Source organism: Phaenicophaeus curvirostris, chromosome 1, assembly GCF_032191515.1.
Source record: "Phaenicophaeus curvirostris isolate KB17595 chromosome 1, BPBGC_Pcur_1.0, whole genome shotgun sequence".
Lineage (NCBI taxonomy): Eukaryota > Metazoa > Chordata > Aves > Cuculiformes > Cuculidae > Phaenicophaeus > Phaenicophaeus curvirostris.
Genome location: NC_091392.1, coordinates 43,241,675 through 43,266,587, shown reverse-complemented (window position 1 = coordinate 43,266,587; position 24,913 = coordinate 43,241,675). Strand labels below are relative to the sequence as shown.

Here is a 24,913-nt window from a genome sequence, read left to right as displayed (position 1 = left end):
GCCTCACAGACCTGGATTGGACAGCAGTCCCTTCTGCATATCCCCCTGCTGGCAAGATGCCCATGGCTATAGTGAGTGATTCAGAGGCACACTTTTTTGTGTGAGTCAGAGCTCTGGAATGGAGCATCGAGTGTCCAGTGAAACTTAGATCTGGAGTCTTAATCACACTGCTGAAAAGGGATCGTCTGACCTTTTTCCAAACAATATGGCAGACCGGGTGAGGGTAGTACCTAGCTCTAGCATGGGATAATTAAACCGTGGCAACTTAATCTTGTCTAGAAACTTCTCTGTGTCCTGTTTTAAATTATCATGTGGTGTTGCTGTGCCCTGGGGCAGCTGCATCTCACATCCAAGGAGCGGACTTGGAGCAATAGGAGGCAAAATTATTCACCTATATGCATGACATCAGTGTCAGGTCCTGAAGTAGAGATCTCTAAATAGTACATACTGTGTAAGCACTAGCTTAAGTTATACCTTGGAGTTACCCCTCTAATAATATGAAATAGTTGTTCAGATGCCTTTTGACAAAGGGAGGCTGTGAATCCCACACAAAATGGAAATCGAGACAGCTGAATCTTTATTTCAGGTTCCTTTGAACGGAAGGGTGTCTAAAGATGGTGAATAAAACTGAGTGTGGAGACAGAAAGCTTGTTCTTATTGACTTTTCTCTCTTGTGAAAGGTAGTGACAGCTGACCACATCCAGCTCATTGTGCCTCTGATGTTGGAGCAGAACCTGTGGTCGTGCATCCCTGGAGAGGACACTATCATGAACATTCCTGGCTTCTACTTGGTGCGTCGGGAAAACCCGGAGTACTTTCCCCGTGGGAGCAGCTACTGGGACCGCTGTGTGGTGGGAGGTTACCTTTCCCCCAAAGCTGTATCAGACTCCTTTGAGAAAGTTGTGGCTGGCTCCATCAACTGGCCAGCAATTGGGAGTCTCTTGGATTATGTGATCCGTCCAGCAGCTCCCCCGGCAGATTTGACACTGGAAGTCCAGTATGATCCAGAACGGCATCTTTTTATTGACTTCCTACCATCCCTGACACTGGGTGACATCATCCTTGTGGCCAAACCCCATCGACTGGCCCAGAATGACAACCTGTGGCGACTGAGCCTGCGCCCAGCAGAAACTGCTCGCCTCCGGGCCTTGGACCAGTGTGATTCTGGCTGCCGCTGCTTGTGCCTGAAGATCTTCAAAGCGGTTTGCAAGTCAAACCCAGCTCTGGGTCACCTCACTGCCAGCCAGCTCACCAATGTCATCCTCCACCTGTCCCAAGAGGAGTCTGATTGGTCCCAGGACATGCTGGCTGATCGCTTCTTGCAGGCGCTGAAGTGGTTGATCCGCTACTTGGAGGCAGGTGTCCTCCCTAGTGCTCTGAACCCCAAGGTGAACTTGTTTTCAGAGCTGACCCCTGAAGAAGTGGATGAGTTGGGCTATACCCTCTACAGCTCTCTGTCAGAGCCAGAGGTCTTGCTGCAGACGTAATGAGGCCTTACCTGGGGAAATCTTGATAGCGTTTAGCCAAGGTGGACTTCCATTACTGCGAAATATGCCTCCTCCACTTCTCTCTCTCTGTCTCCTTTTGGTTCATTATTATTTCCTAGTGTGGAGCTGATGCTCCCACTGAATTTCTTGGTGCTACTGGTCCATTTCCACCATCTCTGCCCCAACGGGTACCCATTGGCTAGGGAAAAGAGGCTAAAACTGCAGCTGTAAGATCTTCACGTAAATTCTGCTGATGTTTAAGTTTCTACCAAAAAAAAAACTATGCACTTCTTTCACCTGTAAAAATCTCCTTTTTGGTCTGAAGAAGGTGGAACTGGGCTGGTAAATCCAGTGACAATTTTAGCAGACTTGCATTGAGGTCCTTTCTTTTCCTCCAGACTGCCTGTCCCGATTCTTTTTCACTGCTGTGCCACCCTGTTTCACTTTCCTCTTTATTTCTTCTTTGGCTTTTTTCCTTTTTTTTGTCCCTTTGAGCCAGTCATGCAGAGCAGACTGAGTGAGATGTTTTGAATAGGGTTGCTTTTTTGCATTTCTAGTGGATAATGATTACACTGGCAGTATTTAGGACTGTTAGAGTTTGTAAGAAGAGAATGTCCATGGCTTCTGCTCCTATGGAGCCTTCTCATCCTTTGCAAGCTGGGTTCAGGAGTAAAGGCTGAGGCTTGTCCGGTCTGCTGCAACACAACCTCTGGCATGGGCATAGCTCACTGAAGCTGTGTTTGGGGAGGAAGAAGCTTTTGTGGTCTGGTCATGTGAGTCTGGCCAAAGCAGTAGGGCTTGCCATTCCTGCCTAGCTAGATCTGCTGGGTGTTGCTGGTGGGAATAGCCCTGGGAATGAGGAATGGAGAACAGAGTGGCTCCTTAGACATATCTCTGGCGTAGAGGAAAAAAGGCTGATGATGGGGGGCGGTGGGAGAAACATGGGAATGGGAATTTCTATTTTTCATCTTTACCCCAAGAGCTTATGGCTGTCCTTGTTTATAGGAGGTGTAAGCAAGACTCCATGCCTCAAAGGGCTGTGCCATAAGCACACATAAGCGAGATTCTCACCAGCTCTAAGTCCATGAAGGTGATAGAACTGAACTGGTGTCATCAACAAAGTTCTGTCCCACACAGTGATATCGGGGTACCTATGCAGAGCTGACCTTTAGAGACAAGTTGTCTTTGCCATCTGCTCTCTGTGTGTGTTTTAGTCCCCTCCCCAGCCACCTCAGAACTAAGGCTGTCCATCCTGTTCCTCATTCCTATGCACTGACTTTCCAGTGCTCCCAGTTTACAATTACTCTTACAGAGCTGTTGAGGGCACTCCTCCCCGCTCAGTCTGTTTGGACCTGTTGGTAATGCAGCTCTGCCCGGTCCTGCTTACGGCTGCTGTCAGGCCTCGCTCCCTTGGCTGCCCTCCCATCTGCTGCTGGGCTGCAAGGGCTTTTAGGGGGGCAGCTGCTGCACTGTTGGTGTCTCCTACACGAGCCACGTGGACTCTGTATACGCTGCATTCAGCCTTCTGGCTTCCTCGTCTTCAAAAAGGGGAGAGAGGTTGTCCTCCTGAGTCTGAGGCGCTGACCTTCTCAAAAGACCAGCACAGCTTTCCTTACAGAAACATACTTGCCTTTCCCCAGCTTTAGCACTTTTTCTTTCCCCTTGCTGTCCAGCCTCTTTAGCTAAGGGAGAGGGATACTGCAACAACAGAGATTGGAGGGAGCAGGAATCCTTTTCTCCTTCCATCTCAGGACTTAACTTGCCTCAGAGAGACATTTTAAGGTGAGTTCCAAGAGTGGAACCACGGAGGGGAGTCTTTAGCCCTTGTTTTCTTTTTAGAGACAGTGCTGATGAGATGAGGGAGGGAGCATCTTTCTCAGGCAATCCGTCCATTTTAGCCAGTTTGTCATAGTATTCCGTATACAGTGATAATGCAACGTTGCATTTTAAATTATTTAATCCTTAGGGTACTAGTATTTTCTAGACTGCCAGATGTGTACTTTCAAGTTTGTGTGTGTGTGTATATAAAGTCCGTAGTCTATAAAAGGTTAACAGAAATTCTGTTTGTATGATTTTGTGTTTTGTAAGTTTTGCAGCAGCCAATGTCAGTCAGCTGTTGATTGCTGTTCACTCTGGTTCCCAGACTTTTTTTCCCCTCTTCCTTTCCCTGCCCTCCACTGCCCTTTTGGTGTCAGCCTTTCTACCCTAAAAGCAGACAGATGAGACTTGGAGCCTAGAGGCTATTGGGGAAAATTCCCCTTTCTTCTAATTACTTGAAGGTCAACAAAAATACTAAAATATCAGGGTTGTCAGGAGTTCTCTGTAAGTTCATTTCTTTAATGTGATCTCACCCTCACTTGGTGCTGACTCCAATACCATGGTCTTCACACAGAATTGAGCAGCAACATGGTTTGGAATGATCAAAACTATAGGTAGAAAAAAGGTGAGACATAAGTAGGAGAAACACACTGTCTGAGCTGGCTTGAGAACAGTTGCCACATACGTATCTGTATATAGAATTTTTTACATGAATGCTTCTATTTCTTCCTGGCAACCAAATGAATTAATATTTTATGACCATTTCTTGCTGCTATTGAGCTCAGTCAGTGTATCAAATGGAGACTGAAGCTGCCTTTTTGCCTTTTCTGTAGGCTTTGCTCCACTTCACTTGAATCACTTCCATCATTTCTTCCCTTCAGTTTTTCCCTCCTCTGAACTAGCCATGAGCCTGTTCTTGGGAGGTAGATGCTCACTTCCTACAGGCAGCCACCAGCGTGGGCAACAGCTGCCCTGGCACTGGCAGTCTCAGCGAAGGCCAAAGATGTCATAGATCACAGGGACATGGCAACTAGGGGTATTTCAAGAGCATTTTTCCCAGATATAAGAGGAACAAGAAGCAGGGAAGAAAAAGCAGGTTAAGTATGGAGGGAATGTAACACTAATGCCCAGCCTGTGGGTCGAACAGACTGTTGCAGGGTCTTTTGAACTGGCACCTTTCAGTATTAAATGCAGTACAGAGGTTGGCGTACGGCCCAGAGGGCTGTCTGACCTGCAGGTAGGCTCCTTCACAGTCAAAGCTGTAGCACAGAACAGGAGGACCTAAAGCTGAATGTGAACAGGGCAGCTCCCGGCCACCTTCCTGGCAGAGCAGCTCAGAGACAAGTTGATTGTAAGAGGCTCAGAGTGTGCGTTTGGTTGTTTGCTGTCTGGGCTCCAAGAATGCCTCAGTGCGTTCTGCTGTGGCTTAGCTCACACGAGCTTCCCATGAGATTGTAGTCTTGTGTCCGTAACCACAGGGCGAGGACCAGCTTGCTCAGCAGTGGGGTTTCACTGCTGCTGAGCTCCACTGCTAATCCTTCGAGTCAGATGGATTTCTTTCCCAGTGTTTAAAAGCAATTATGGAAACAAGAGGTTGCTTTCTGCCTCCTGGTGAGCTGCCACTAGGGCCCTCACTCTTAGCATGGGGTACTCGTGAGAAGTGAAGAGATGATGCCTCATCTCGTACCTGGAGGCTGTGGATTTGAAAAGAGGAAAGTCTTAAGTGCGTGGTCTGTGACAGTGTGTGAAATTCTGAAATAAAACAACTTTCCACAGTAACCTGCTTGTTTCTGGTGTGTTTATAAACAAAGGAGTGTATCTCTGCTTTTGTTTCAGCGCATTACCTTTATACTGACACAAATTTTGCACCACACCAGGTGCTTGGGGACGAACACGCCCCTTGCTGATTCACTCGCTTTCCCTTTGGGGCTCTGGGCGCTCAGCGCTGTGCAGCTTGCCTTGGGAGAGCAATCAGCTCCGTGCTGCAGCATGCTGGCTCCTGGCAGCATTCGCACCAGTCACAAGATGATGTGTAATTATGGTGCTGCGCCTCCCATCCTTTCTCTGATAGCTTGTGTGCCTGGACAGGCACTTGCCTTTAATGTGGCTCCCCAGACTTTGCAGGCTTCTGTCCCTCTTTAATATTAAACCTTCCTGTGCTGCCTTCCCCACCTTTGCACAGTTACACGTTGGTTTTTATATGCCAGTGCTCTCCCCTGCCAGATGCGCTCCCCTCTTATCCAAGCATCAGCCTTGAGGGGGTCAGGAAGCTGCTGCACCGGCAGCCTGTCTCTGGTGTATTAACACTCTTTGCAGTAGGACTGAGGTTTATGTGCCTGCTTGGGAAGGTGGGGCAGAAGTATTAGACACCAAGTAAAGCACGAAGTGATGTTGCTTTTGATGGATCCCAGGCTTCTTTTTTCTGGGAAGGTGTAGCGGTGTGACAACATAGTCCCGTGAGACTTGTTTTAATGAGGACTTGGCAATTAACATTTAACTGTTTTGGAAGATACGTTATGATACAAAGGGAGTCTGTACCTCTAGCATTTTTTTCTGATACACCTTGCCTGTGTTGTTTTGGTTTGTTTTTTTTTTTCCTTTAATCTGTTCTGTGGTAGAAACAGATCAGATGAGATCAAGCATATTTCACGTCATACAGAATCTTACGGGAACAGCTAAAATGAGCTGCTTTGTGGAATCTGTGCCAGGTATTACTCCCTCAAGTCAATGCCCTGGAAAGTCTAGAGCTTGCAAGGCATGTTTAATGTATGCAGTGGTTTGCATCTTTGCAAAAAATTTTTCTTGGCATGAATAGGGAGGAAAGATCAAAAGATAGGTTTTGTTTATTGCAGAGAAGAAATAATTGAAGATAGTCATGATAATTGTCTCAAGTATGGAAAAGGTTGCTGCAAAGGAGAAAAGCATAAATTGTTCTCCAGGCTGCAAAGACTCAGCATCTCTTTTGTTCTTAGCCAAAGGAACAAAGAGCCTAGGAAGGAAGGTGAATTTTATAAAAAGGAAAATATTTTGTGTGCTTTGTTATATAACCACGGTCCTGTTCTGGAAGTGAATTTAGCGGAGCTTACATTTTGCTTATTTGGTTTTGCATCTCTTAATTTTAAAAATAAATAAATAAACTCCAGCCTCACTATTCTGTTGTTTATCTTAGTCTGGGGGAGAAAGGGTGACTGTACCCCAAATTTGAGATTATCATGCTAAAGGTTTGAACTGTATGGTGAATGTTTCTTTTTTTCCCCAAAATACTTAATCACCTTTATGGGTTTTTAAGGTTTATTTTAGTATTCTAAATTCCAGAAAAGCTGCAAAGAGCTTTTCTCATGGAAAAAAAAAAGAGAAGTCTCTTCCAAACAAAGAGTTTCTCTTCCAGATAAGATAAAATATGTTGGCCCAGTGGCCATAGCAGGTATGATTCAGGGGCTCATGGAATATTGGACTGGATCTCAAAATGTTTGGTTTCATTTACAGATGCAGCAAGCAAGAAATGGGAAATTCTCCTACCAGTAAAACCCAGCACTGGCTTCCAGCCCTAGGAGAACTGCTGCACTCTAGACACTTGGGGAACTGTTCGAGGTATCTGGATTTTATCTTCCTTATCCTTGACAGGCTGAATTTTATGATATGACAGAGTCAAGAAATACCCTCCTTTTTTTTTAGCATTTGAAACCTTCTTAAAATACCTCTTGTAACACATCCCCCCTACACGATCAGCAATAGCACAGTGTAAAAATTGTACTGCATGCTCTGAGAAGAACAGCATTATTCACAAGACACAGAGACAGAAATGAGCAAGATAATATCTTTATAGCATGTGATCCTGTGGAGTAATCTCGCAAATGGTAAGGTGAAAGAAGGTGGTCAGGCCAATGGGTAAAATCATTCTGTACGGAGAAAGTGTTCTTGTAATTTTATGAATAGCAGGAGAATAGAAGACAGTGTTTGGCTCATGGAACTCAATTTTTTCATGATCTTAAGCTTTCTTAAGTACTCACACAGAAGTCAGTTCTGAACAAAATCACTTTAAGCACACTAAAATTCAGATTGATTTTTATTTTGCTACTCTGGTTCAATGTTCCTGGCTCCGGTGGCTAAGTAGCTCTTTGATCTGTCTATTAACACTTAGTGCTAAGCTTCTCAGGGGAAATGTATACATATTCTAACCACATTCTTCATGAAAGCCTTCTCCATACAAATAGTGAGCACAAGTTACTTGGTTGAGTTTTCAGTTTTGTATTAGATTTTCTGGTTTAGGCAGTGGTTCAATGCCAGCCTACACCTTCCCTTGCCTCTCAGTGTGGTAGAATCCTCACCGATCCAGAGAAGCAAAGACAGGGGTGATACACAGACATCCCACTGCAATGGTTCCAGTTGTGTTAAGACTCTCTTGTCTCATTCTGCTGAGCATTGCAAAGGACAGGGACCTAGCAGGCAACAGACACGAAGGTAGAGATGGCAAATGATGGAGTGTATTTGCTCTTAAACTGTCTCAAGGCAGACATTGTTTCAAACGTCATAATGCCCCACCAGGCTCCGTACACCCTTTGAAAGGCAAGAAGCAATAATTCTTGGAAGCAGTATGGCAGAGAGTCATTTTTGCCTTTAAATTCTTGAATTTATTTAGCATGGAGGATAGTTATGGCCTTGGACACAACAGCCACCACCTACATAGGTAATATAATCCAAATTATGTTCAACTCCCGGTTGTTCATAGCAGCAGTGATACGCTGTCAGAGGGCCTGAGGTATGCTGAAGCAAAGGTAGCACAAGATGCACTAATCCCACAGGCTGCAGAGCTGCAGCTCCCCTGTTGCTTGTTAGAGAGCATGTTGTCAGAGGTCCCAGCTCCCTGGCACTCAAGTGAAAGCTGTTTTTTTGCTGAGGCAAGTGCATGACCAAGGCACAAACCTTCTATCTTCCACATCACTGACTGTGGCTGAGAGAGAGACAATAGGAAACATCTAGTCCAGAGCCCTTTCTTGAACAATGAGCTACTGATTTGAATTAGCAAACTTTCTCCTTCTTATGTAAGAAGAGAATGTTAATAAAAAGAAGAGTGATCCATCTTCAGTCCATGACTTTGCACTGCAAAGGAAGGTGCTTGGTGTCACCAGCAGACTGGACTTCACCCTTTGGTGATCAGGCAGAGCCTGCCCTGCCTAGGAGAGGGCTGTATTTCTGGTAAGTGCTCAGCATCCAAATCATTCTCCTTAGACTGTTTGACTAAGGTGGAAGGCTCAAATACCATCTTCCTGAACAGAAGCTACTTTGCTTCAGACCCAGAGGAGATGTTTACTCTCATTGCAATCCCAGGACAAGGTCTCAACAAAGTCTCACCCTCTGCGTGCCAGAAAAGCAGGCCAGCAGTACCTCTCCATTGGAGGTACATCGCCGTGGCTGGTTCCTCAGACAGACCTGGCTTTAGTCTGAAACCAGCTCTTTCCACACTCCAGTGCAGAAACCTCCTCCTGTTAAGAGAACTGCAAGCCTCCCTTACCAAGTGCCACAATGACACAAGTCAGAGTGGCAGCGCGTTCAGAAGCCACAGGACCTAGTCAATACAATTCTTCAGCTACAAAGGCCTTTTTGGGGACTATCGTCCAGCTTGCCCATGGCCAGTCCCCCTGTAATGCATCTGGGGAGGCTCTGACAAGGCCACCCACACATGCATAAATGTGGGAAGCAGAGCAGTCTCAAAGTCATCTGAAAGAACCTTCTTTCAGACACACTTTGCCAAATCTCCTAATGCAGAGACCTAAGGGAAAATGACAGTCATTCAGGAAAAAGCTATAAACTTAGTGATATCACAACTGCGTCAACATCTGCCAGGAACTTCTCTCTCCTCCCCTGTAAAAAGTTTATATCAAACCAGATGGAACTCTGCTGGTCAGTTCCGGAAACCAAGCAGCTGCTGCCTAGAAAGAGTGGAGAAATATTACTAAATAATACCTGCAGCGTTCCTCCCAAAGGTCCTAGGAAGCTATAGCTTCAATGGTGATTTACCCCCAAATGAGTTTGAGAGCTGAGAAACCACCTGGTTTCTCTGTGCTCCTGCTGAAGCTGCCTGCCAGTGTCAGACAAAGATATTTTACATGCACACAAGATACCCCCAGGATCCTGTTTTATTTCATTGATAGGAAATACCCATTCACAGTCTCTCTTCCTGGCCTTATCAACACACCCCGAAGTGACATGAAGTTAAAACCAAATTTCCAGACAGAGCACATAGAGCACAATCCGGTCCTATCAGCCTTTCACTGTGCACCACACACACTGAACAGAGAATCTGAAATAACTCAAGCTCGAGTTAAGTCTTCCACATGCTTCAGCCAAAGTTGCTAGTTTAGATGCCAGGTTCAGGAGTGCAGCATAATTGCTAGAGGACTGATACGGCAAGGACTCCCCATTCTGAGAAGTCTAGAGTGGCACCAAGAGAGTGAAAGACAAATCCACTGAAATGGCAATGGGCTTTCAATTCACCCACTGGTGTCTGTGGTTGCCTGAGGTCTTCTAATCCATACCTGCTTTTCAGACCTCAGTTCTTGCTAAGTTCCCACTGCCAGAAAAGAAGGAACGTGTGTTGCCACTCTCATCTTCACCCTCTTGCTCAGGAAGACACAAGGCACCTCAGCAGATAGAGATGACATACAGATACCTACATTTGGATGGGCGCCGAATTCACAGTCTGCAGCGGGGGGCACATTAACTCCAGCCCTGTGAAGAAGAACAGTTGCCATGAGATATATTTCTGTTCTTTTACTGCTTGGACAACTGGAGGGCTTTTATGCTAAACTGTTCCCACATGTGCTAATGCACAAGGGATTATCTTGACCCAAAAAAATCCCTTAACTGTCATAAGAAAAGGCTGGACAATGAGAAAACAAAAAAACAACCAAACAAAAAAAATCCCCAATGGTCTGAGCAAAAGTCAGTACCAACCCCCTTCACATGTATTTTTTGCTAAACTTGGCTTTCAATCAGTCCAAGCTTTGCTCAGAGAAGTCATGCTTGGGCAAGTTACAAGTTAAAACTCACCTCCCTCTTACTAGATTTGCACAATGTTTTTACTTGTGGCAACTGGCCACAGACTGGCTGATTCTGAGTAACTAAGTCTCTGGAGAGCTGTATTTTACAAGTTATCAGCATGAGTTTGGCATGCCCACATTTGTTCAGTAAGAAATGTGTAGGTGGACAACCAGGATTGTTTCCATATCTGTCTAAAATAATTGAACTGTAAATTGCAAATGTAGATTGCAGATTTAATCCTTTTTTTTTGTTACTCTCATTTGAAATGTCAGGGATATTTACATAAAAGGATGGAAATAGAAGACAGTGAGGGGGTGGGTAAGCAATGAATGATTTATTAGAGATGTCATTTGGTGTACTAGTCCAAAACAAACGAGGCAGAGCATATGGCTAACTTATTTTCTATTTGTATGTAATAAAAGATGGACTCTAATACCTCCCAGCCTGATCTTTAATCACATATATTTGCTTCTCAATCTAGTTTTATAATGGAATGTCTACAAAGCAACCCCTAAAGAGCTTACGATAAGAATCTGGCACAAAAGATCCTTTAGATATCTGCCTGTGCCGCATGAGGAGAGAAGCAACCAAGCACTGCAAATTAGCCTGCACCATGCAGGTTGTAGATAATTCTCCTTTGAAATCGCTCAAAATTTCTAGCTGCTTTGCCTCATTTCTCCTTTGTGTTTCCCTCGGCATTCTGTCTCCAGGAAAAATTCTTGCTGGTCTCTGGAAATGTTTTGCTCACTGAAGCAGGGAGTTAAGGCTTCCTGTCTTCTGACCGAAGTTTCCAAGGACAGAAATTATCACAGGAATCCCTCTGGGGCTTTGCCCTCACACTCATCCTTCTGCAAAGCAGGCAATGCCCTCTCCTCCCCAGCTACCCCAGCGGAACCCAGGGCCCGCAGAAAGCCTGTCTGCCCTTTCTCAGGGGCACTGAGGCTAACTGGGGGCCAAAGCCACTTGCCCAGTGCCACCATGGGGGTCACATGCCCTCCTGATGCAGCATTTGCTGGCTGGCTTGTCCCTGGCTACATCTCTCCCAGTGCTCCAAGAAACAGCAAACATCTCCACCTCCGTTACCTTTACTGGTTACCCTCTTGGCTCTAGCAGCAAATATCAAACCCCCCGCCTTGCTCCCCTGCTACAGAGGCCCTCGAATACTTCCCCTCCCTCTGACAGTCCCTGTGAGATTTCGAGCATCCTATAAAGACAGTCTAGGCTATGCGAGAAGATGTTACTATGGCAACATCTACGTCCTCCCTGTCTTTTGTGACCTTAATAACAGAGTGTTCCACATGTTTATCTCCTGCATACTTGCAGTGAAAGAAGAGGAAAGAAAGAAAGCAAGCAAGCCTATATATTGACCTTCCATCTTAACGAAGGAGAAGAGTGAACCAAGGAGTACTGGTTTTCCACCTCCTGGTGCTGCTGTTTGGCTGGAGGTGGCTTTCTGTAGTGCTGTATTAATCAGGGCAATTCATCACTCCTCAGCAAGGTCACTTTGGCCTCCACCCTGCAGTGAGCTTCGCACAAGCAGTTCCTTTCGCCTGCGGCTGGCGCCTAGCTTCTGGGTCAGGATGGATCTTACTTCTCATAGGAGCTCTCTTTGCTGAGGAAGGTCACCAGGGCAGGAAAATAAAATCCAGGGTGCTAAAACTGTTAACATGTCAGCAGGAATTCATTGACCATGCGCACAAATTAATCTTTATTCAGAAGCCACCTTTTTGAACTGTAAATTCAGTTTCCTTCAGAGCTGCCAGACTTCTCTCTGCAGTGTCTGAGCCACAAATATATTTTGCAATAGTGGAAAGGAACGCTTTATAGACACTTAAGTGTTAGTAGCAGGGTAGCTAGTAGTTCTCTGCTTAGTAAACACTTGTCATTTTCATAGTACAAGGCATCCCAATAAATTGTTGCTTGACCCTAAAGGAGCATCTACCTCAGGAGAAAAGCTCTAGCCACAAAGGAGAAACCTTTGATGTAAGATGAGCATTTGCAGAGAGATGATTTATAAAGGAATTGGAGATGTAGCTCATGAAATTACGTAACAACAGTAATTCTGCAGTCCTTCAGGAAACTGAGAAAAACATGCTATTCACTAAATGGATGGCTTCTGGTTACTTGATTTAATATTTTGGATTGGGGATTGTTAAAATATTTCTGTCTGGAGTTTGCAATGCAGACAAATTTCCATGTAAGTCTACACACAAAACGTAAACCAGACAGCTAGGAAACAGGCAGATCTGGGTTTAAGTTCCTCATTGCCTATTTCAGTTTTGCTTGCATGATTCTTGCTCACACATCCCCAGAGTCCTTTCAGAGAAATCTATAATTATCTTTTCAAGATGAAGGATTGGGTGTGTATAATATTTCTGTTTATTTAACTATGATTATGGTTGTACAATCACCCTTTTTCTTTTCACTTCAAGGAGGGGCAAGCAGGCACTGCAGGGGATGTGAAAGCTCTCCGTAGCCAGCGAGGACATGGAGATGCTGTCCACCCAGTCAATCATCTATTTGTCTTCTTTAAAAGCTGCCACATCCTCTAAATCCTGATCTAAAGATCTGCCGGCTCTGTGATGTATTTATCAGAACAGTCATCTTAGATTGCTAAGTTGTGGTGTTTTCTGGCATTGGAAGACATTTTTCTCTGCCTCCTCCTTTTTAATGAGTCATTCCAAAACCTGTGTTTGTTTCTGGACAAAAAAAAAAAAAAAAAGAAAGAAAAAAGAAAAAAAGCAAAACAAAGCCAACAAAACAACATGGAGGAAAAACTGCCTTTTTCATTCAGCAGCTGGTGTTCACTTTACAGATGCAGAGTGGCATATTCTGGTTTGTAGTGATGATGGTAACACCAGGCTGCTAAAAGCAGCAACTGGGTCATGCCTGTCCTCGCAAATTATCAGTCAAGTTGTTTAATAAGCTCCAGACAGTTACACCTGAGCAAACTCAGTGAAGGCCATAGCTTTACACAAATACTGCCGAGGCCCCAACTGGAAAACAGTGGAGCCTTTTGCAGAAGCAGCCGGGAGCAATTTGACCTGCAGGACGATGATGTTTGAACAAGCATAGACCCACCACAGCTCTCAGAGCTGATGGCACCCTGCAAGGCTGGCAACGTGGAAAAGCGACCATTTGAAGCTGTAGAGCTCTGGCACAGTGAGGGAGCACACAGGTACAGATCCTTCCAGCTCACCGGAGCTGGCCGACGCTTGTCTGACCTGAGTGAAATGATGAAGGGACTGAAACCAGCCAAAAACTGTTGGCCGCTGTGAGTTTCCTGCTGGGTTAGCTGGCTGAGCTGGCTCATGGACGGCCAGACCATCTGGTGGGGCTTTATAGCCAGGAACAGGGTCAGGGAAGAGGGCTGCCTTCCTTCCTAGCAGCAAGTTGATTTAGATCATATAAAACATAAGGTGAAACTGCACACTAAAAACTTTCAAAGGTGATGCTGCCTTTTACAGCTGTGAGGCTGTGTCAGTGATCCTGGGAAATAAGCATTTCAGACTTGCGTATGTCCAAGGCACTAATTAGACTCATGCTCTTGGCTGCTCAGCAACACGGCTCTCCAGGAAATCATAGAATCGTAGAATGGTTTGGGTTGTCGGGGTCCTTAAAGATCATCCAGTTCCAACCCCCCTGCCACAGGAAGGGACACCTTCCACTGGATCAAGTTCCTCAAAACCTCATCCAACCCAGCCTTGGAACACTTCCAGGGATGGGGCAGCCACAACTTCTCTGGGCAATCTGCTCCAGTGCCTCACCACTTTCACAGTAAAAAATTCCTTCCTGACATCTAATCTAAAGCTCCATGTGAACCACTCCTGGTGGATACTACTCCACGGCTGCTGCAAGGGTGGCAGGCTTGGGTCAGAGACGTAGCACGCATGCAAACACACAGCCTGTGCCCTGAAGCAGCCATAATCTGGGCTCTGCATGTGTGGAGCAGGCAGGGGTGGGGGGAAGGCGATGTTGCCCTGCTCTGACACGTTATCTGAGGGAGCAGGAGGCCATGGCTGCCCGCTGCCTCAGGGGAGCCACGCTGGCTCCTTCACCTGAGCAGCAGCCAGCCGAAGGATTATTTGAAGATGATCGTGGAATGGTTTGAGTTGGAAGGGACCTTAATGATCATCTAATTCCACCCCCACTGCTATGGGCAGGGACACCTCCCACCAGATCATGATGAACCACTAAATACCACAAGACAATGATATCTTTATACTTGCTTTGGAATATTTTACCATTCAATTCCCCTTCCTCCGCTTTTTCTGTTTAAATCCAACCTCCCTATTCTATATGAGCAGCGTGGTCCAGTGGGAGGTGTCCCTGCCCATGGCACGGGGGTTGGAACAGGATGATCTTTAAGGTCCCTTCCAACCCAACCCATTCTATGATTCCATGTCCACAAATATGCATTATATTTACTTTTCTAGTTTAGTTCTCATAAGGAAATTATAAACCCAGGCCATAAAAAGCAGAGACTCTGAACACTGGCGTTTCTAGGTAACACTCAATATTTTAAGTTCACAGAGCATTTTATCAACCTGAAATTTAGCTCGATTTTTTTTTTCCCAGCTGTCAAATAAAACAATCTGCAGGATTTGTGATTTAAGGGTTTCAGCTGAACTTTGTGCAGAGAACAAAAGGGGAAGTTCAAAATTAGAGAGGACGGGACACATGCTGCTTCGAGATGGACATGACAGTCATTGTGAAGGGTTGAGTTGAGAGACAGACACCCCCCCCCCTCCTCCTCCATCCTGGCCGCCATTTTCATGCCGGGGGGGGGGGCGCCCCTTCTTCCCCCCCCTCAACATCCGGGCACCCCGCGGGGCGCGGCCAATGAGGGCTCCCCCCGCCTGCCCCCGCCCCACGTGGCGCGCTGCGTGATGCCCCCGGCGCGAGCGGCCGCGCGCCTTTGTTTGGCGCGTAAACCTCCCCCCCTCCCCGCGACCCCGAAGTCCTCAGCTGCTCCGGTCACGTGACGCAGCCTCGCCTGGCAGGAGAGGCGGCCGGCGCGGATGTGCACCGCAGGGACCGTGCACCACAGCGATCCCCTCGCTGCGTAGGGTCCTTCCGCCGCTCCGGTGCGGCGGGGTTGATACAAAAAGTAGTTACTGAGACAAAAATGAGTTAGTTACAAAAAGTGGGGCATTTTGGTTTAAGCTTAAGTACAGTTTTCAACCAAATAACTGTATTCTTTTGAAGTTAAACAGAATAACCCTCATAGCATGGTTTTATAGCCTTTTGTTTTATAGCACATTTCATTTTCAAATAGTGTTTTTGCAGACACTGCTACACTCAGTTCTGTTGGAGATGATAGTCTTGTGTTCAGTGATCTGTGCTGAACAGATGTGTCTTCTTCTGTGATCCCCTCTGCAGTCTTTCCCCATCTCAAATGGAAGGTCAGGCAGGGCTGGGGCCAGCTCCAAATCAGCAAGAGATTTGACTGTTGTGAAGTTCATAATGTTAAAATCAGTCCCTGGAAGTAATAGAAGATGCATAAGATTTCTAAGAAACGTTATCCATATATGTGTGAGAAATACATTCTGTCCTCGGCTCTTGTCTTGCTGCCCACGACTGACGATCGCTCCCTCGCGTAGCCCATGCCTGAGCATAGAATCACAGAATCATGGAACAGTTTGGGTTGGAAGGGACCTTAAAGATCATGCAGTTCCAACCCTCCTGCCATGGGCAGGGACATCTCCCACCAGATCAGGCTGCCCAAGGCCCCATCCAACCTGGCCTTGAACACCTCCAGGGATGGGGCAGCCACAGCTTCCCTGGGCAACCTGTGCCACTGCCTCACCACTCTTGTGGTGAAGAAATTCTTTCTTATGTCTAGCCTAAATCTGCCTCTCTCCAGTTTCTACCCACTGCCCCTAGTCCTATCACTACAAGCCTTTGTCCACAGAATCAAAGAGTCATAGAATTGTAGAATGGTTTGAGTTGGAAGGGACGTTAAAGCCCATCCATTTCCAAGCCCTATGCCATGGGCAGGGACACCTTCCACCAGACTCACTAGAGTAAAGGGTGCTTGCTTCCTAAAACTTCAAAATGAGTCTTAAAGAGTTTATTTGCTGCCATTTTCAGTGTCAATGTGCTAGGTTTTCTCAGTGGCTCCTGTCACAAACCCATAGCAGAATGGCAGGAGAGAAGGATGGACCTTGTGCAGCCCGGTCAGGTGGGAGGTGTCCCTGCACATGCCAGGGAGCTGGAACTGGATTATGTTTAAGGTCCCTTCCAACTCAAAGCATTCTACAATTCTAAGGTTCTACTCCTCTCTTGTCAGACCCAACCTGGAGCATTGTGTCTAGTTCTGGAATCCCCACCATAAGAAGGATATGCTGGAACAGGTCCACAGAAGGCCATGAAGATGATCTGAGGAACGGAGCATCTCCATACGAGGACAAGCAGAGAGGGTTGGGGTTGTCCAGCCTGGAGAAGGCTGAGGGAAGACCTTACAGTAGCTTCCAGTACTGAAAGGGGCTGCAGAAAAGCTGGCAAGGGGCTCTTTATCAGGGAGCTCTGGGACAGGACGCAGGGAATGGTTTTAAACTGAAAGAGGGGAGATTTAGATGAGATGCTGGGAAGACACCCTATGCAGTGCTACAGATTAGGAGAAGTCTGTCTAGAAAGCTGCCTGGAGGAGAAGGACCTGGGGGTGTTGGTTGACTGAACATGAGCCAGCAGTGGCCCAGGTGGCCAAGAAAGCCAATGGCATCTTGGCTTGTATCAGAAATGGTGTGACCAGCAGGTCCAGGGAAGTTATTCTCCCTCTGTACTCGGCACTGGTGAGACCGCTCCTCGAATCCTGTGTTCAGTTCTGGGCCCCTCACCACAAGAAGGATGTTGAGGCTCTGGAACGAGTCCAGAGAAGAGCAACAAAGCTGGTGAGGGGGCTGGAGAGCAGGTCTTATGAAGAACGGCTGAGAGAGCTGGGGTTGTTTAGCCTGGAGAAGAGGAGGCTGAGGGGAGACCTCATTGCTCTCTACAACTACCTGAAAGGAGGTTGTAGAGAGGAGGGTGCTGGCCTCTTCTCCCAAGTGACAGGGGACAGGACAAGAGGGAATGGCCTCAAGCTCCACCAGGGGAGGTTTAGGCTTGATGTTAAGAAAAAAATTTTCACAGAAAGGGTCACTGGGCACTGGCAGAGGCTGCCCAGGGAGATGGTTGAGTCACCTTCCCTGGAAGTGTTTAAGGGACGGGTGGACGAGGTGCTAAGGGGCATGGTTTAGTGTTTGATAGGAATGGTTGGACTCGATGATCCGGTGGGTCTCTTCCAACCTGGTTATTCTGTGATTCTGTGACATTTTTTCCTGTGAGGGTGGTGACGCTGGCACAGGTTGCCCAGAGAAGTCGAAGCTGCCTCTCCCCTGGGGCTGTCCAAGGGCCAGGTTGGATGGGGCTTTGAGCAACCTGGTCTAGTGGAGAGGTCTGGGGCGGGGGGGTTGGAGCTGGATGAAGGTCCTTTCCAGTCCAAGCAGCTCTATGATTCCCTGCCCAGCCCAGGGACACGCTGGGGGCGGGCGGCGCGCGCGCTGCCGAGCGGAAGGACAGCTCGCAGCCGGATCTCGTTTCGCCGCAGGCGCCTCCTATATAACCGCGGCGGGCGGGCGGTGCCGCCTCATTGTGCGCCCGTAGCTGAGAGAGATAGTGGTAGAGACGTATTGGTTTGACGCCGTGCCCAGGCTCGCAGAGCCTTCCCGCGTGGCTCGCAGCGCAGCAGCCTCCTGTCCCTCCCTCCCCTGGCCGCCATGGCTCTTTAAGGGCGGCAGGGCCAGCGGCGGCATCGGCCAGTGCAGCAGGGGCAGCAGCAGCGGCGGCGGCCTCGGCATATCCCCGGCATCTGCAGCCATGGCGTGAGTACTGCGTGGGGAGTACTGGGACGGGTGTTCCCTCGCTTACCCGCCCAGAGAAGTCGTAGCTGCTCCATCCTTGGAGGTGTTCAGGTCGGATGGGGTTTAGGGCAGCCTGATCCAGCTGGAGGTGGCCCTGCCCATGGCAGGGGAGGTGAAACTGGATGATCTTCAAGGTCTTTTCCAACCCAAACCATTCCATGATTCTGTGATCTTTTGTGGGGGCTCGGCGTCCCGCCGGGTGGGGGAGCTGTCAAGAGATGGCAGGAAATGCCATTTCAGAAGAAATAACGACAAATTCCTATGTCTTGTGTCATTCGAGAAAACTCGATGCCCCAAAGTTTTTGATTTTGCCATTTCCAGGGGTTTTCGTAGGAGTAAGAGCAGTGCATGCCTAGGGAGGGAGGGCTGCTGTGTCTGCGGGGGAACGAGGCGCTGGGAGGCTTCGAGGGGTTGGGAGGGAGCGAGTTACGCTTGTTCAGCGCTCTGACTAGAGAATGGGGCTGTAGGTGAGCTGCGAGCCGTGCTGTGATCCGCGAATGCTGCAGCTTAAAGACTGCCTTGGTGATTTTGGAGGGTTCAGTAACCCTCTGGGGACTCTAAAGGTAGCATGCGAGACTCAGTTGGGTTTCTCACTCAGGTGGCCCTGTTCTGTTGGTAGGTTGATATCGGGAGAGGTCCATTGTCCTTTTACACTTGGTCTTAAGCCCCGCATCCTCAGTGCTGAGCGTGGCTCAGCCCTGCCGCCGCTTCCAGCGCTGGAGCCCCGGTGGAAACGTGGCAAGACACAAAATGGCGGCGCTGCCGGGGTGGGGAGAGGGACGCGGCAGCACCACGAAATGGCTGCGGTGCTGGCGTGGGCGTGAGTCATGGCAGCGGGGGGGAGGGGCTGGCGGAACCCAGCCCTTGTGGCGGATCCTTCCCCGGCTGTGGCCGGCCTTGAGCAAGACAGGAAAAGCCTAAATGTGTTACACTGCAGGCGAATTTTCTGACCTGAAAATGAACTTGCGCAAGCGTAGAGAGTACCATCATCCTCCCTGAAATGGTGTTGCTTCTAGAAATCTACTATGCTGATTAAACAAGCACTAATGAATGAAAGTTTTATTTGCAGGTTTTTCAAGGTACCGCACAGCAGCATTGCTGTAGTCGACGAAAAGACCACCTACTTGTCTACATCCTTTGACATCAAAGCACTAAAAACTGACGAAGATGAGCCTCTTGAACAACGAGATGCTGTTGGGGGATTTGTTATCCCCCTTCAGCCAGCCGTGTTCGGTGGCTGAGGAAAGTCTGGGACTCCTAGATGACTACCTGGAGGTGGCCGAGCCCCTCGGTTCGCATGGGTTCTCCAGCGACAAGGCTAAGGCAGTCTCCTCCAATTGGCTTGCTGTGGACAGTTTAGGCAACACCATAGATAGCAGCCAGGGTAAGGCATTCTTTATTTGCATGAAGTGCATCAATGACAATGGCACATAACGTATTTAGTATCATTCCAAGTAAAACATTAAATTGCTGGGTTTTGGGTAAACATGAAGATAACCTGAGGCAGGTTGCTTAACTTGGAAAGTCTGTGTTCCACACTGCTTACACAATACAGAATCGTTGGTTACCTGACTGGCATGTAGTAAAGGGACGCCTCTGTTGCCCTTTTAATAACATACCAACTGTTACAGTACTACTCCCTGACAGAGGTCCCCAGAAACAAGCATGGCTGTGTGTTTCAAATGGCCCTGAATTCTTTCACTGTTGGAGTAAGAGGGATGGAATGTTGTGACAGCTGAGGGCTTGTGTTGTGCCTTGCAAATAAATGGCAAGGTATTTTTTTCTGGGGCTGAGTTTTCTACATGCCAATATGAGAGAAAGGAAAAAGTTAAAAGTTGATTTTTAATATTTTCAGAAGTGTGAGTTGCGTTGGTTGCTGGCTTACTAAAGTGGTACTTTTTTTTTGTTGTTGTTGTTATGCAGAGGATGCCTTCTCTGGCATGGAGTGGATGGTGGAGAAGATGGATCTGAAGGAATTTGATTTTGATGCTCTGTTAGGTATGGAACATCTGGAAGCCACCGTCTCACCAGACGAGCTGATGGCCACGTTGGAAGACACGTGTGATCTTCTGTTTAACCCTACCATCCAGGAATTTCACAACAAAGAACCCCCATTGATAACTGACCTAATCACCCATGTTCCTGAATCTCCACCTGAGGCAGATTCAATGGCCCCATTGGCTTCCCTTTGGCCTTTCCCCGTCTGCCCAGGGTCTCTGACTTCCACTCCAGACCATTCATTTAGTTTAGAACTAGGTAGTGAAGTGGATGTTCTGGAAGGAGAAAGAAAGCAGGAGGGCCCCACCTTTGTAGTAGTGATCAAGTCTGAGAAAGAGGAGGAGAACCATTCTGATGATAGTGGAATATGCATGAGCCCATACTCTTACCTGGGAACACCCCAACATAGTCCTACCAATTCAGTTGGATCCCCCAATGACAACCAGGTCCCTGCAGATGCCAGCTGCAGCTCTGTGCGGTCCAAACCGTATGATCGTCCTGCTGAGAATGTAGCATCAGCAGAGATAAAGGAAAAGAAAATAGATAAGAAATTAAAAAAGATGGAGCAGAATAAGACAGCTGCCACACGTTACCGGCAGAAGAAGAGAGCAGAGCAGGAGGCGCTGTCTGGGGAGTGCAGAGAGTTGGAGCAGAAGAATCAGGCTCTGAAGGAGAAAGCAGATTCCCTTAGTAAGGAAATTCAGTACTTGAAAGATCTGATTGAAGAGGTACGCAAGGCCAAGGGCAAAAGGGCTAGAGTCCCCGAGTAGGGTAGTCAGCTGTTTGGTGTGCGTGTATATAAGCTTGCTGCTAAAGCTGTGTATTGCTGCTTAATAAATTATTTTATAGTAAATGTGCAATTCTGGTGTCTGATAACTGTTATGTGTGAAATGGGTGTAACTTGCACAGCACCTGGGTGAAAATTCAAACAAGCCATTGGGTTTTGAGGAGAAGGTAGTAAAACGCACCGGGGCAGTGTGAGTGTGTAAAGTGCAATGAAGCGGTGAATCAAAGGGTTTGTCACTGCTGCAATTTACATACCTTGGTGATAAGTGCATACACGGAAGTGAGGGGTGTAATGCTGAGGTGTCCCGAGGCTTTTGGTAACCGACTTAAAAGCTTTTAAAGAAATTTGGGGGGGTCTATGGGACTTAAGTGTAGATGATAAAAAATTGAGAGACTAAAAAGCTCTGTAGTGGGAGGGATTTGTTTCTGGAGATGGAAGAGTAGGGTGTTCTCAAGGAGGTGCGTGGGCCACGATACAAAACATGGAAAAAGACTTGGTTGTAAGGAAATTCGCAGCTTGCTAGGACCAAGTCCATGAGCTGGTGGGGGTGGGGTAGAGCTGTCCTCCCATCGGCTGCACCAAGTGGGTGATGCTACTCTTTGTGCTCTTAAGGGTGGAAGAACAGCTGTGTATGGAAGTGTGAAAGAAACCCTGGAGGCTTCTTCAGGCAGCTGCTGAAGTCGAATTTTAACGTGTAGGTTTGACTTCTGGAGAGGGAACAGATGAGCTGGTCCTTGAAGGCAGTTGAGCTCTACTCCCATGGCAGCTGTGCAGCCGGTGAGGCAGAGGCACCAGTGTGCTGGGAACACCGGCAGGGATTGTTGATGGGGAGCTGCAACCTGGCTCCTGGGGCTTGCGTTGCTCAGCAGGGCTGGGGTAGGTGAGTTAGCGCTCTGGTGCTGGAGCGTGGCAACAGAAAAGATGCAATGGGGAGAGAAAAAAAAACCAGCCCTGCTCTGATGCTGCAGAAGACTTGCACACTAAGACAGCAGGCAGGAGACTCTGCAGCAGGGTGGGTTCTACCTGTTATTTAGCACCCTTTTATTAGTGGGTGAGTTTCTAGCCTGGCCACTCAATGCAAGGAAATTTTTTATGTGGTTGGTACTAGTTCAATGAGGCTCTGAACATCAGTAAGTTCCACATCCAGCGTGGCCGTATTCTGTGAACAGAAGTTTCAGGATTTGGATCGTGCCATTTTAAATCACTTCGTGTGGGATTTGGGTTTTTATTTTTTCAGCCACTGATACCCAGATTTAGCAGCACCTAATCCCTGCTCAGCCTGCTGGAGCCAGCTTTGGCGTGTGGACATGCACGTCCTTCCATGAGGAGTTAAGATTCCTTCTCACTTACGCTGACACAACCCAGTAAGCTGCCTAGCTCTGGCACAGGCGCGTACCAGCCTGGCTGGAGCACACACGCAGTGCAGTGGCTGCAGGACCAGCCTTTGCCAGCATTGAGCTCCAGCCAGTGCTAGAGCGAGAGGGAAAAGGTCCCTACCGGTGCTAGAAAATCATTTGTCCAGTTGTAGCCTGGTGGGGGTCCTGGTTTATGATACTTAGATCTGTATGTTTTCAAGTGAGGGCTGCGGTCCTCCAGCCCTGTCCATTGCCCAAGCCATTAGTAGATGTGTGACATGGCAAGCCAGGCCCTCGACTGTAACTTGCCATGTCTATGTTTACTGCTGGTGTCTGGGTGACATGAATGTTATTAAATTACAGCAAAAAGACTCCTGGCCAGGAGTTAGGGTTCATGCGACATTGACAATGATGTGGGTAACAAAGACCTTCACCTTGGGTTTCATGAGACAGCAAGTTCCCTGTTTCTGTAGACTCCTCATCTTCATGGGGGTACCTACCCCAGGTCTCACCTCCAGGGGCAGAGCTCTGACTCCTATGTGTGGTGTAAATGGGACACACTATAAACTGGTAGGCACATTAAGGTCCTGCTTTAAGTGCTGCTTTGTCCTCCAGAGCTTACTGGTGACTGCATGCAGGGACAAGGGACTGTTCTGTTTTGGGAGGCAGAGCAACCTAATATATTTCCTGCTGGATCTGCGAGGCTAGGGGTGAGGATTATTAGAAGCAGGAAAGCCCAATGAACAGGACAGTCTTTCCCTTGATGGGTCAAATCTGCCCTTGAGGTGAACACGTGCTTAGTCTCAGCTGAGCCACAGAAAACATGGTAACTGGTATGAGCGTATGAGCAAGTGGCTCCTCTGCACGGGGCAAACCCCTCCTCTCCTCCTCAAACTGATCCCCCTTTCCAGCTGTGGTGCAACTACTTCTACTTCCCTTAGAGCCATTGCAACCTCTGCTTAAACCTGGCAGCAGTCTGGGCTGGGGGGGCAGCAGGTGTGTTTTGCAGCCCTTACTCAGCTCACCCAAAGCCTGGAAAGAGGGTCACTACATTTACCACCCTCCCCCTGCCATGGCAGGGCTGTCTGTGAGCCACCCGTGACTAGAATCAATTTTTCTTTGAGTCCATGCTCTGCAGACAGACAGGCGGAGTCTGTGCTGGCCAGTAAATACATGATCCTTATTTCTACAACCCTCCAGAGAGTATGTAGTGCCAATTTACCAAATTATACTCACTCCAGGGAAAGAAGATCAGAGCTGGAACAGGAGACAAGGAATGCATGAACGCACCCGTGCTGCTTTGTTCTCTGCCCTGTATCCATGTGTGTGTTTTATAGGATTCCTTGCAGGAGAACCAGAAACCTGCCCTTAAAGAGCGGTTGGCGTCGCTGCTGTTTGCTGAGACTCCAAGCTTGCAGCTTTGCAGAGGCAGCCAATATGGCAACCTTATGCAACGCCTGCTGAAATGATGCCGTGTTTCCATACTTAGTAACTTAGTTAAGATTTTATACTAGCTAGAGATTACAGCTGAGTCTTCCTCTGCGTGTTTCGTTTAGGCTTTTCCTCCAGGCTTGTGTTGGGCACAGCCAGCATCACATCACTCAGCTCCACAGCCCAGTAGCTTGTCCAGCCTACCACAGCAGGCGAGGAGCACCAAGGACACCATCATGTAAGAAACTCCAGTCACTGGGAGGAAAAGTCTGATAGCCTCCTGCCTGGTGACTGGATTTACATTTTGCAAACCATAGGAGCTGTCTTCTTTTTTCTCACAGCCTTTCAGAACAAATGTACTTCAACTGAGTCCTTGCAGCTTGCATACAGCATGATACCACGTCCAGAAATAGATCGTAGTGCACTAAACGCAGGCTTTACCTACCCCTGGAGGAGCCCAGTTCTTCTGCATACTGGAAGCAGCAGAATCCCCCCAGTCTATGTTACATAAAAGCTATTTGAATCTGAAGTTGGCATGCTGAGGGGCTTTCTGTCTATGTTGTTTTTCCTCTGAATTAAGGGCAGTGAAGGACTTCAGAGGCACAGCCTGCACGACCCTCAGGCTGCCGGTCCCTTAGCTGATTTTGTACTATGTGGTAAACCAAAGTCCAATATTCCCATACACAATCAAACACACCCCAGCAGCTCACTGCTCACAAAGCTGCTCTGACAACATATGGCCTCTTCTCACAAGCTTGTTTCTGTTGTTACCACAATATTTATAAACTACCTTCCCCTTTGCTCTGCCTTTAGAGAGACCCAGGTGTTTGCACTTCTCTTTGCAAACCAAAAGAGGAAACAACCACTGCTGATAACGTCTTTGCATGTAAAGAACCAGATGCAGCATTGCAGCACGCTTACAAAAATACCCCCAGAGCTGCGGCTTGGAGGGGAATGAAGTAAAAATGACAATAAAATCTTCCCAATAGCTTTTGCCCTGGCAGAAAGCCCAGAAATAGCTGCAAGGACAAGCTGTCCTTTGAGAGATGAATGCTCCCACAGCACTGCTGAGCTGGACTGGTAGAAAGAAAACGT

The 24,913-nt window shown here is 47.7% G+C and overlaps 2 protein-coding genes across 3 annotated transcripts in view; both read left to right on the top strand.

Annotated features, from left to right (window-relative positions):
* The window catches only part of MIEF1 (mitochondrial elongation factor 1), a 269,067-nt gene that overhangs the window by 4,801 nt on the left and 239,353 nt on the right, over positions 1-24,913 (top strand). Inside the window, exon 5 of one of the 2 annotated variants that reach the window (XR_011337339.1) lies at positions 681-4,401. Coding sequence is in view for 1 of the 2 variants with exons in the window: in XM_069855495.1 (XP_069711596.1) it covers positions 681-1,487 (807 nt within the window). In the remaining variant the exon portion in view is untranslated. Of the gene's footprint in view, positions 1-680; positions 5,085-24,913 lie in introns of those variants that run through there. The other variant, XM_069855495.1, reaches the window with a different exon arrangement.
* On the top strand, positions 17,987-21,105 carry ATF4 (activating transcription factor 4). Its single transcript, XM_069855209.1, has 3 exons — positions 17,987-18,208; positions 19,317-19,631; positions 20,171-21,105. Exons 2-3 carry the CDS (start codon positions 19,415-19,417, stop codon positions 21,013-21,015), a joined length of 1,062 nt encoding a protein of 353 aa, XP_069711310.1. The 5' UTR covers positions 17,987-18,208; positions 19,317-19,414; the 3' UTR covers positions 21,016-21,105.